Here is a 13,386-nt window from a genome sequence, read left to right as displayed (position 1 = left end):
ATTTAGATTATTTTAAAGATTAAATAGGTGTTATTTTCAGGTACCCTGTTAAACTTTAAGATGTTTGCTTCTATGTAAATCTTGGTCTTAACTTTATATGGGTTTTTCTTTCTTTCTCTGTCTCTTGTTTTAAGTTCTCTACCTAGTATTTTGGGTAGTTAACCAGAACTTATAGTAATGTATTTTTTGAAGTAGGATCACTGTCCAGATTTGCAGGTAGAATATGTCCAGGGAAGGTTCTAAGCCCTTGGCTGTGTTATTCAGGATTGAGGTGTGTTCCAAAGTCAGAATTGCCAAAACAAGTAAGTAAAAGGAGATTTTTAAGAATGGAAGATTTGTTGTAGAATTAGAAACATAGACTCCAGGTTTGGGGGTGAAGCAGAAACAGAAACAGAGAAACCTGATTAGGATCATTGTAAGAGAACAGGATAGGGATATCAGTGCCACTCACATTTGTGTAGGGAGGGAGGGCTGAATGTTATAGCTTGTTGACCTCCTTAGTCTGGCTATCAGATTAAGATCAATAAATTGAATTCTTGTCCTGGACAGAGAGGAAGATATACAGAACATATGAGTTCATGTCATCAAGAAACTCAAAGTTTAGGTGGTAAGTACTTGTGAAGCAGTAAGAGGTAGTACGTGCTAATTGAATGGTACAGAGTATTTTTGCCTGGGATTATGGAGAGAAATTTTTTGGAGGAAAATGGAAATTGAGATGAATTAAATAATAGGAAGAATATAGGTAAAGAGGAATGGGAACAGTAGAATAGGGCAAGAGTGGGATGATGAGGTCTGCAAAGAAAAAGTCAGGAATACTAATGGGCAGGGAAATTTTGTTTAGGTATCAAATGTTTGCAGTGGAAGCCACATGTAGAGTAGGGGAAAGATGAGAAAGGTAGGTTGGGGCTCAGTTGTAGAAGATCCTGAATGCCATCAGGAATCTGGACTTTTTCTGTAATCAGTGGGAAGCTTTAAAAGATTTTTCAATAGAGGAATGGCTTGATCAAGTGACTGTTTAGGAAAATTAATTTGTTTCAGTTTATAAAGTAGATTTAAGTGGAGAGAGACCTAAAATCAGGAAATTGCTGCTGAAGTACAAGCATGAAATGGTAAAAGTTTAAAATTAGAAGTGGTAGTGAGAGTAGGAGGGAAATGATGGGTGTGAAAAAACCCTGAGTGTAGGGAAGTACTTAAAGGACTTAGCGACGGGGTAAAGCAGGTAAAGAAGGAGGCAGAGGGCTTCCCTGGTGGCGCAGTGGTTGGGAGTCCGCCTGCCGATGCAGGGGCCGCGGGTTCGTGCCCCGGTCTGAGAGGATCCCACGTGCCGCGGAGTGGCTGGGCCTGTGAGCCATGGCCGCTGGGCCTGCGCGTCCGGAGCCTGTGTTCCGCGGCGGGAGAGGCCGCAGCGGTGAGAGGCCCGTGTACCGCAAAAAAAAAAAAAAGGAGGCAGAAATGTGTTCCAGGTTCAAGCCTGACTGGCAGGGAGAATGGTAGTACTGTTAATAAATGAGGAAATCAGGAGTTCAATTGGCTATATTAAATGTATTCCAATTAGAGCTACTGCTATGTGTTGTGATTTTTAAATCCCATACTGGACCTGCCAATAAAGAAAATTTTACGACTTGCAATTCTTTTCTTATATAGAACAGTTATTTCAGGATCTCTTGCTACAGAGCTCTTTCTTCCTCTGACCCCCACCTTCCAAACCCAGAATTCAGTGTCTTCTGAGCATGTTGTCTCCACAGCATACCTTATCCCTGTCAGCATGGGAACTACTTATTTCAGAATTGGGAATCTGGCAAATATCCCACATAACAGAGAAAAATAGGACACTGGGTAATTTACCATTATTGTGTGCAAGAAGTAGTAAGTGTCACTAGGGAAATGTGTTTGACAGACATGTTCTATTTGATCTTCATGATCTGTAAGCCTAATTCTGATGCGGGTTGCCTTGTGAGAATTCAGTCATTTAGCAAATCGTACAAGTACCAACCATCTACCTAACATTGTCCTAGGTGCTGGGGATACATCAGGAAATAAGGCGGCCTATGTCACTTTTACCACGGAGCTTCTATTTCAGGGGTCAGAGATAGACACAGACACAATACAAATGAATAAATAAATAGATATTTTGTTTGGTGATTAGTGCTAACATGAAAATAAAGCGTGGTAAGGGAAATGAGAATGACAAAGGAAATGCTGTTTTATATAAGATGGTTGGGGAAGACCACTGATAAGGTGATATTTGAATACCATCTGGAGGATGTGAGGGAACAAGGCATGTGGACTTCTGGGGGAAAAATGTTCCAGGCAGAGGAAATAACCAGTGCATAGGGCTTGTGTGCAGAAATGAGTTAACGTAGTAGGCCTGAGACTGCTATCATTAGAAAGGCATAATTGTAAGGCTGGCTCTTGGCTGGTATCTGGCAACTTGGATTTGGGGAGAGTTTCCACCATTCCCTGATAAGAATGACTCACTGTGCCCACACTGTTTGTACAGACAATGTGGTTTATGCTAAACATCTGTTTTCCTTCTGGGAGTCTGGAGTTTTGGTACTTGCTAGGCAGAGGACACTTCCATGACTAGCCCCCAATAAAAATCCCAGGTACTGAGTCTCTGATGAACTTCCCTGATAGACAACATTTTATACATGTTGTCACAACATGTTCCTGGGAGAATTAAGTGCATCCTGTCTTACTCCACTGCAGAGGACTCCTGGAAGCTTGTACTTGTTCACACCATGAATTTTTTCCCTTAGCTGATTTAGCTTCATGTCCTTTCACTGTAATAAATCATAGTGGTGAATATGACTACTGAGTCCTGTGAGTCCTCCTAACACGTCATCATACCTGGGACTTGTCTTGGGGACCCACACAGCTTGAAATGAAGATTGGTTGGCAGGTTCAAGCACCAGCAAGGAGCCAACGTGTCTGGAGTGGAATAAACACAGGGGAAAGTAATAGATGAAGTGAGAAGGATTATAAGGGGCCACATCATTGTAGATCATCTTATTGGACATAGTAAGGACCTTGATTTTTTGCAAAGTGGAATGAAAAGCCATTTGATGAGGGAAGTACCATAGTATGATTTTTTTTTTTTTAATCAGCCTTCAATATCATATGGAATCAAGATGACTAGTTAGGAGGTTGTTGTAATAGACCAGTGGCAAGATATTGGTGGCATGGACAAGGGTGATAGTACTGAAAGTAATGAGCAATGGTTGGTTTTAGAATATATGGTAAACGTTAATCCAGTAGAATTTACTAATGGATTAGATGTGGAATTAAGAGAGGAGTCAAGGACGACTTTAAGATTTTTGCCTGAACAGTTGGAAAAATGGAGTTGTTATTTGCTGAAATGAGAAGATTATTGGAAGAGTAGATTTGGGGCAAGAAGAAAAAAAAGCTCAATTTTTGAGTAAGTTTGAGGTGCGTAAGTGGAGATAATAGGCGTGTAGTTGGATATGAGTCTGGAATTGAGGGGAAGTCTGGTTAGATATATAAATTTGCAGGTCATTTAAAACGCCTGGCATTGAGAAGATCATCTAGGAAGAAATTTAGAGAAGAAAAGAAGTCTGAAGATTAAATGCCAGGGGCACCAAAATTTAGTCCTTGAGAAAATAAGGAGGATCCTACAAAAGAGACAGAAAGGGATGGTTAGTTAGGGGAGGAATCAAGAGTGGTATGCCAAGGCCAAGTGCAGAAAGACTTTCAAGGAGGAGTGGGTGATCACTCATATCAAATGCTACTAGTAGGTTGATAAAGGTGAGCCTGAGAATTGACATTGGTTTGACACCATGAGATTCACCAGTGACCTTGATAAAACCACTTTCAGTGGAGTGATGGTCAGAAGATGGCTCAAGAGAAAATGGAAACAGAGCAAATGGAGGTGGCAAATGCAGACAACTCTTTTGAGGAGTTTACTTCAAAGGAGGAACAAGAAATAGGGTGATAATTGGAGGAGGCACAGGATTAAGGAAAGGAAGGGGATCTTATTTGTTTAAACTAAGGACTGATACATAGTTTTTGTTAATGGAATGTTACAGTAGAGAGGGAAAGTTAATGATGCAGGAGAGAACGGGTTCTATTGAGAACAAGAATGAGCATTTAGAGGACATGCCCAGAAAGGGAGAGACAGCACATCCAGAGGAGAACCTCTGGAGTTCTGGAGGCTGAAAGTCCAAAATCAAGGTGCTGGCCAATTTGGTTCTTAGTGAGAGCTCTCTTCCTGGATTGTAGACAGCTGTCTTCTTGCTGTGTCCTCACATGCCGTGTGGCTGACAGGGTCTTGGTGCTCTGGCGTGGTGTCAGGCCTGAGCTTCTGAGGTGGGAGAAGGGAGTTCAGGACATTGGACCACCAGAGACCTCCCAGCCCAATGTAATATCAATAGGTGAGAGTTCTCCCAGAGATCTCTGTCTCAACGCTAAGACCCAGCCCCACCCAACTGTCAGCGGACTCCAGTGCTGGACACCCCATGCCAAACAACTAGCAAGACAGGAACACAACCCCACCCGTTAGCAGAAAGGCTGCCTAAAATCATACTAAGTTCACAACACCCCAAAACACACCACCGGACACGACCCTGCCCACCAGAAAGACAAGATCCAGCCCCACCCACCAGAACACAGGCACCAGTCCCCACCACGAGGAACCTTACGCAAGCCACTGAACCAACCTCACCCACTGGGGGCAGACACTAAAAACAACAGGAACTACAAACCTGCAGCCTACAAAAAGGAGACCCCAAACACAGTAAGTTAAACAAAATGAGAACACAGAGAAATATGCAGCAGATGAAGGAGCAAGGTAAAAACCCACCAGACCTAACAAATGAAGAGGAAATAGGCAGTCTACCTGAAAAAGAATTCAGAGTAATGATAGTTAAAGGTGAGCCAAAACCTTGGAAATAGAATGGAGAAAATACAAGGATGTTTAACAAGGACCTAGAAGAATGAAAGAGAAAACAAACGATGATGAACAACAAAATAAAATTAAAAATTCTCTAGAAGGAATCAAGAGCAGAATAATTGAGGCAGAATACCGGATAAGTGACCTGGAAGATAAAATAGGGGAAATAACTACCACAGAGCAGAATAAAGAAAAAAGAATGAAAAGAATTGAGGACAGTCTCAGAGACCTCTGGGACAACAGTAAATGCACTAACATTTGACTTATAGGGGTCCTGGAAGAAGAACAGAAAAAGAAAGAGTCTGAGAAAATATTTAAAGAGATTATAGTTGAAAACTTCCCTAACATGAGAAAGGAAATAATCAAGTCCAGGAAGGGCAGAGTCCCGTACAGGATAAATCCAAGGAGAAACATGCCAAGAAACATATTACTCAATCTATCAAACACTAAATACAAAGAAAAAATATTAAAAGCAGCAAGGGAAAAGCAACAAATTACATACAAGGGAATGCCCATAAGGTTAACAGCTGACCTTTCAGCAGAAACTCTGCAAGCCAGAAGGGAGTGGCAGGACATATTTAAAGTGATGAAAGGGAAAAACCTACAACAAAGATTACCCAGCAAGGATCTCATTCAGATTCGACAGAGAAATTAAAACCTTTACAGACAAGCAAAAGTTAAGAGAATTCAGCACCACCAAACCAGCTTTACACCAAATGCTAAAGGAACTTCTCTAGGCAGGAAATAAAAAAGAAGGAAAAGACCTACAAAAACAAACCCAAAACAGTTAAGATAATGGGAATAGGAACATACATATCGATAATTACCTTAAATGTAAATGGATTAAATGCTCCCACCAAAAGACATAGACTGGCTGAATGGATACAAAAACAAGACTCGTATATATGCTGTCTACAAGAGACCCACTTCAGACCTAGGGACACATACAGACTGTAAGGGAGGGGATGGAAAAAGATATTCCATGCAAATGGAAATCGAAAGCTGGAGTAGCCATTCTTATATCAGACTAAATAGACTTTAAAATAAAGACTATTACAAGAGACAAAGAAGGACACTACATAGTGATCAAGGAATCAATCCAAGAAGATGATGTAACAATTGTAAATATTTATGCACCCAACATAGGAACACCTCAATACATAAGGCAAATGCTAACAGCCATAAAAGGGGAAATCGACAGTAACACAGTCATAGTAGGGGACTTTAACACCCTGCTTGCACCAATGGACAGATCATCCAAAATGAAAATAAATAAGGAAACAAGCTTTAAATGACTCATTAAACAAGATGCACTTAATTGATATTTATAGGACATTCCATCCAAAAACAACAGAAGACACTTTCTTCTCAAGTTCTCATGAAACGTTCTCCAGGATAGATCATATCTTGGGTCACAAATCAAGCCTTGGTAAATTTAAGAAAATTGAAATTGTATCAAGTATCTTTTCTGACCACAACACTATGAGACTAGATATTATTACAGGAAAAAAGCTGTAAAAAAATACAAACACATGGAGGCTAAACAATACACTACTAAAAAACCAAGAGATCACTGAAGGAATCAAAGAGGAAATCAAAAAATACCTGGAAAAAATGACAATCAAAACACAACAACCCAAAACCTATGGGATGCAGCACAAGCAATTCTAAGAGGGAAGTTTATAGCAATACAATCCTACCTCAAGAAACAAGAAAAATCTCAAGTAAACAACCTAACCTTACACCTAAAGCAATTAGAGAAAGAAGAACCAAGAAAACCCAAAGTTAGCAGAAGGAAAGAAATCATAAAGATCAGATCAGAAATACATGAAAAAGAAATGAAGGAAACAATTGCAAAGATCAATAAAACTAAAAGCTGGTTCTCTGAGAAGATAAACAAAATTGATAAACCATTAGCCAGACTCATAAAGAAAAAATGGGAGAAGACTGAAATCAACAGAATTAGAAATGGAAAAGGGGAAGTAACAGCTGACACTGCAGAAATACAAAGGATCATGAGAGTTTACAACAAGCAACTCTATCGTAATAAAATGGACAACCTGAAAGAAATGGACAAATTCTTAGAAAAGCACAACCTTCCAAGACTGAACCAGGAAGAAATGGAAAATATAAACAGACCAATCACAAGCACTGAAATTCAAAGTGTGATTAAAAATCTTCCAACAAACGAAAGGCCAGGACCAGATGGCTTCACAGGCGAATTCTGTCAAACATTTAGAGAAGAGCTAACACCTATCCTTCTCAAACTGTTCCAAAATAGAGCAGAGGGAGGAACACTCCCAACCTCATTCTACGAGACCACCATCACCCTGATACCAAAACCAGACAAAGATGTCACAAAGAAAGAAAACTACAGGCCAATATCACTGACGAACATAGATGCAAAAATCCTCAAGAAAATACTAGCAAACAGAATCCAACAGCACATTAAAAGGATCATACACCATGATCAGGTGGGGTTTATCCCAGGAATGCAAGTTTTCTTCAGTATACGCAAATCAATCAATATGATAAACCATATTAACAAACTGAAGGAGAAACCATATGATCATCTCAATAGATGCAGAAAAAGCTTTTGACAGTATTCAACACACATTTATGATAAAACCCCTCTAGAAGTAGGCATAGAGGGAACTTACCACAACATAATAAAGGCCATATATGACAGACCCACAGCCAACGTTGTTCTCAATGGTGAAAAACTGAAACCATTTCCACTAAGATCAGGAACAAGACAAGGTTGCCCACTTTCACCACTATTATTCAACATAGTTTTGCAAGTTTTAGCCACAGCAATCAGAGAAGAAAAAGAAATAAAAGGAATCCAAATCGCAAAAGAAGAAGTAAAACTGTCACTGTTTGCAGATGACATGATACTATACATAGAGAATCCTAAAGATGCTACCAGAAAACTACTAGAGCTAATCAATGAATTTGGTAGAGTTGCAGGATACAAAATTAATGCACAGAAATTTCTTGCATTCCTATACACTAATGATGAAGTATCTGAAAGAGAAATTAAGGAAACACTCCCATTTACCATTGCAACCAAAAAATAAAATACCTAGGAATAAACCAACCTAAGGAGACAAAAGACCTGTATGCAGAAAACTATAAGACACTGATGAAAGAAATTAAAGATGATACAAACAGATGAAGAGATATACCATGTTCTTGGATTGGAAGAATCAACATTGTGAAAATGACTATACTACCCAAAGCAATCTACAGATTCAGTGCAATCCCTATCAAACTACCAATGGCATTTTTCACAGAACTAGAGCAAACAGTTTCACAATTTGTATGGAAACACAGAAGACCCCAAATAGCCAAAGCAACTTGAGAACAAAGAACGGAGCTGGAGGAATCAGGCTCCCTGACTTCAGACCATACTACAAAGCTACAGTAGTCAAGACAGTATGGTACTGGCACAAAAATAGAAATATAGATCAATGGAACAGGATAGAAAGCCCAGAGATAAACCCACGCACATATGGTCACCTTATCTTTGATAAAGGAGTCAAGAATATACAATGGAGAAAAGACAGCCTCCTCAATAAGTGGTGCTGGGAAACCTAGACAGCTACATGTAAAAGAATGAAATTAGAACACTCCCTAACACCTATAAAAAATAAACTCAAACTGGATTAAAGACCTAAATGAAAGGCCAGATACTATAAAACTCTTAGAGGAAAACATAGGCAGAACACTCTATGACATAAATCACTTCAAGATCCTTTTTGACCCACCTCCTAGAGAAATGGAAATAAAAATAAACAAATGGGACCTAATGAAACTTCAAAGCTTTTGCACAGCAAAGGAAACCATAAACAAGACCAAAAGACAACCCTTAGAATGGGAGAAAATATTTGCAAATGAAGCAACTGACAAAGGATTAATCTCCAAAATATACAAGCAGCTCATGCAGCTCAATATCAAAAAAAGAAACAGCCCAATCCAAAATGGGCAGAAGACCTTAACAGACATTTCTCCAAAGAAGATATACAGATTACAAACAAACACATGAAAGGATGCTCAACATCACTAATCATTAGAGAAATGCAAATCAAAACTACAATGAGGTATCACTCACACCGGTAAGAATGGCCATCATCCAAAAATCTACAAACAGTATATGCTGGAGAGGGTGTGGAGAAAAGGGAACCCTCTTGCACTGTTGGTGGGAATGTAAATTGATACAGCCACTATGGAGAACAGTATGGAGGTTCCTTAAAAAAATAAAAATAGAACTACCATATGACCCAGCAATCCCACTACTGTGCATATACCCTGAGAAAACCATAATTCAAAAGGAGTCATGTACCACAGTGTTCTTTGCAGTGCTATTTACAGTAGCCAGGATATGGAAGCAGCCTAAGTGTCCATCGACAGATGAATGGATAAAGAAGATGTGGCACCTATATACAATGGAATATTAGTCAGCCATAAAAAGAAACAAAATTGAGTTATTTGTAGTGAGGTGGATTGACCTAGAGTCTGTCATACAGAGTGAAGTAAGTCAGAAAGAGAAAAACAAATACCGTATGCTAACACATATATATGGAATCTTAGAGAAAAAAAAAATGGTTCTGAGGAACCTGGGGCAGGACAGGAATAAAGGCACAGACGTAGAGAATGGACTTGAGGACATGCGGAGCGGAAAGGGTAAGCTGGGACGATGTGAGAGAGTAGCATTGACATATATGCACTACCAAATGTAAAACAGATAGCTAGTGGGAAGCAGCTGCTTAGCACAGGGAGATCAGCTTGGTGCTGTGTGACCACCTAGAGGGGTGGGATTGGGGCAGGGGGAGACGCAAGAGGGAGGGGATATGGGGATATATGTATACGTATAGCTGATTCACTTTGTTATACAGCAGAAACTAACACAACACTGTAAAGCATTTATACTGCAATAAAGATTAAAAACAACAACAAAAAAAGAGCATTTAAATTTATAGTAGCACTGAAGTATGTTACAGAAATAAGAGAGTAATAGGTATTAAGTAGTAGATATTAAGTTCAGTTATGTGTATCTGATAATCTTGATGACTTAACATTGCTACATTTTTATCAGAAGTGAAATTCATTCAAAAAGTATTTGAGTGCCTCCTCTGTACCAGACATTATTTTAGTCATAGGAATTGAGCTTTTCAGTTTTTCCCTAAATTAACTTACAGTCTAGAAGAGGAAATAAAAATATATCTATAGCAGATGCAGGAAGTATGGTATAAATTGCTTTTGAATATGGAGAAATACGATTTGTGTCTCAAATCGGGGAAGGCTTCACAGAGGAGGCGGTTATTTTAAGACTGGAGAAGATGACGTGCATCAGTGAGTATAGTGTGCCCTTTAGCAGTTGCATGTCTGACTCTGAATTTTTGGTGTATGCTTACTACCCTGTATGTACATTCATATATTCCAAACATATTTGAAGTGAGTCTGCAGGAAGAAGAGAGATCTTGAAAACAACTTCAGCATCATGACATACTAAAATTTGAAATTAATGTACTCCCTAGCAAAGAGACCTTTGAGAGTTCAGCTAGTTTATTGTCTCCAGCAGTGTGCTTTAAGCATTGGAGATAGGGGTGGGTAATGCCACAGAAAATTTGGCATTTTTTAAATTAAAAATATATTTATACTTGTCCTACAGATAGGTTCATCTGTACCATTTTTCCAGAGTCCACATATATGCGTTAATATACAATATTTGTTTTTCTCTTTCTGACTTACTTCGCTCTGTATGGCAGACTCTAGGTCCATTCATGTCTCTACAAATGACCCAATTTTGTTCCTTTTTAAGGCTGAGTAATATTCCATTTTATATATGTACCACATTTTCTTTATCCATTCATCTTGGTGCTCTGTGGTGATCTATATGGGTGGGATGGGGGGGTGGGAGGGAGGTCCAAGAGGGAGGAGATATATGTATACATATAGCTGATTCACTTCATTGTACAGCAGAAACTAACACAACATTATAAAGCAACTATACCCCAATTTAAAAACATATATGTATATAAAAACACTTAACTTTTTCTTTTAAATTTATTTATTTATTTTATTAATCTTTGGCTTCGTTGGGTCTTCATTGCTGCGCACGGGCTTTCTGTAGTTGCGGTGAGTGCACGGGCTCTCATCATGGTGGCTTCTCATTGCGGAGAACGGGCTCTACGCACACGGGCTTCAGTAGGTGTGCCACGCAGGCTCAGTAGTTGTGGCTCGCAGGCTCTAGAGCGCAGACTCAGTAGTTGTGGTGCCCAGGCTTAGTTGCTCCGCGGTATGTGGGATCTTCCCGGACCAGGGCTTGTACCCGTGTCCCCTGCATTGGCAGGTGGGTTCTTAACCACTGCGCCACCAGAGAAGCCCAAAACACTTAACTTTTTAACACTAACACTGAAACAGTGAGTAACTGAGAGACCACACAAAATGGCTCATAGAAGAATTAGTGCAAATAGGAATTTACTCCATTAATTCTTTTTCAAACCTCTTAAAATAATTTTTAAGACAATTTCAACATAGTACACAACTGGTTATGTGAGACTAAATAACAGTGTATTATCACTGGGTTATGAAAGTATTTGCTTACAGTGATTGTATTTTGAATCTTAGATTCTTATCTCTATAAACCTATTGTATTCTATTATTTTCTTCCCCTTTTTGCTTTTTTTTTTTGAATAGGGAGCTTCTCTGTTGTTGATGCTGAAAACTTACCTTAGTGAAGATGTATTTCAACATGCTATTGTTCTTTACCTACATAATCATAGCTATGCATCCATTCACAGTGATGATCTGTGGGATAGTTTTAATGAGGTAAGTGACCTGGATATTTTATTTAGCTCTTAAACTAAGAAGAGAGGAGTTCTTATATTTATGTTTTTATCAAGTATGTAAATAAGCTGTGGTACCAAGGATAGTTATTTAAGAGAGAGGGGAATGGAGCTTAGTATATAAATATTTATGAATAAGAGCACAGAATTAAAAGTCATGAAATGGAAGTCCTGGTCTTAATTGTTGAAAAAATTGCATGAGGCCTTGTGTAAGCATCTTTAGTCTATATCTTAATCTCCATTACTACTTTGTAAGAAAGTTCTCTTTTCTGAATTAGTGTATATTATTATGTTTTCATTATTTGATTTTTTTTTCAAAAATCTCTTTTCCTTTCCTTATGTTTTTGCAGTCTTTCTACCTTACATTCATGATTTTTCGCTCTATACTCTGCCTTATGAATCCTCCTATCTTTTGTGGCTGTGTTCCTCTAACTTAGATGATGTATCATAGTCTGGCTGCCATGGCTCCATACTGCCCTTGGATCATTTTGCTGCTTGGATTTTGTTGTGCCTAGAATTCTAACAAGCAGTGTAATCGGTTACAAGTTATGCTTCATAACAGTGTGTGAACCCAGCCCGCATCGTGCACATATGCTGATGGCGTAGCCCTTATAAGCATTTGAATTTGTTACCCTGATCTAGATCAATGGTTTTTAACGTTTTGGAAGATCACAGACATATTTGAAAATTTGATGAAAGTTCTGGACATATTCCCCCAATAAACCACAGATAGGCAAAACATCACACACAGATTCAACGTTTTATGGATCCTGGGTTAAGAACCCCTGCTCTGGATCTTTTCCATGTGCTCTCTCCGCTCCCTTGCCTTCTCTGAAATTTGGTATCTTCTAATTGTTAACCCTTTTCCCAGAAGATCTATCTTCTCTACTGTCTGAGTTCTTTTTGAGAAGAACGATCAGTCCTTATTACCTAAGAGTTGCTTCTAAATCATTGTTTTTCCTCTTATCAGGTAGTAGCATTTCAAATGAAAGCCACATTATTTACTTTATACTCATTGTATTATCTCCTGACATTTAGAATATGTTTCTGCCTTCCTCACTGACTTCAACTTTTGCATCACAGTGTTTTCCTATCCAGATCTAGCCCCTTAACGTCATCCTCAGGTTCTTCAGCATCCACATCAAATTATGCACTGGACTTTTCATTTCAGTTCTGTTTCAGAGACCCAAAAGTGCCTTGCTTTGGGGCAAGCTTGTTTTCTTCCCAACCTCTTGTCCAGAAATAAATAGGTCAGAGCCATGAGAAACATAAGGTTAATCTCACAAAGCATTTGGGAAGATTTTCTCCATCCTTTTCGGCTTTAAATAAATAGGTGTATGTCGACTGAGGTGTAAGGCCTGCCATAGTGGCGTGATACTACAAAACATTTTAAGCACTTGATGATTTGAGTTGCTTGCAAATCCATAGGTAATCTAGAAAAATAATTTGAATCGTAAATTTAGCTCACCTGCTTCAAAGAGGTAGTTCAAAAATTGCTTCTTAATCATTGATACCAGATGTCTTAGGGACAGGGAGCTTTAGAGGGTCTGTGAACCTCTGACACTGGATTCTAGATCTTGTAGATAAATTCATGTATTTTATAGGAAAAAGGGGTATGTGACCATG

At 38.9% G+C, this 13,386-nt stretch overlaps 1 protein-coding gene across 1 annotated transcript in view; it reads left to right on the top strand.

Annotated features, from left to right (window-relative positions):
• LNPEP (leucyl and cystinyl aminopeptidase) overlaps positions 1 to 13,386 on the top strand; it is a 101,247-nt gene that overhangs the window by 63,217 nt on the left and 24,644 nt on the right. The window contains exon 9 of the mRNA XM_027100554.1: positions 11,612 to 11,743. Coding sequence (XP_026956355.1) covers positions 11,612 to 11,743 — 132 coding nt within the window. The remainder of the gene's footprint in view (positions 1 to 11,611; positions 11,744 to 13,386) is intronic.

This window comes from Aethalodelphis obliquidens, unplaced genomic scaffold (genome assembly GCF_003676395.1).
Source record: "Aethalodelphis obliquidens isolate GAN/ISIS:26980383/991018 unplaced genomic scaffold, ASM367639v1 scaffold4, whole genome shotgun sequence".
Lineage (NCBI taxonomy): Eukaryota > Metazoa > Chordata > Mammalia > Artiodactyla > Delphinidae > Aethalodelphis > Aethalodelphis obliquidens.
The sequence above is the reverse complement of the archived record's forward strand: the minus strand, read 5'-3'. Positions and strand labels throughout refer to the sequence as shown.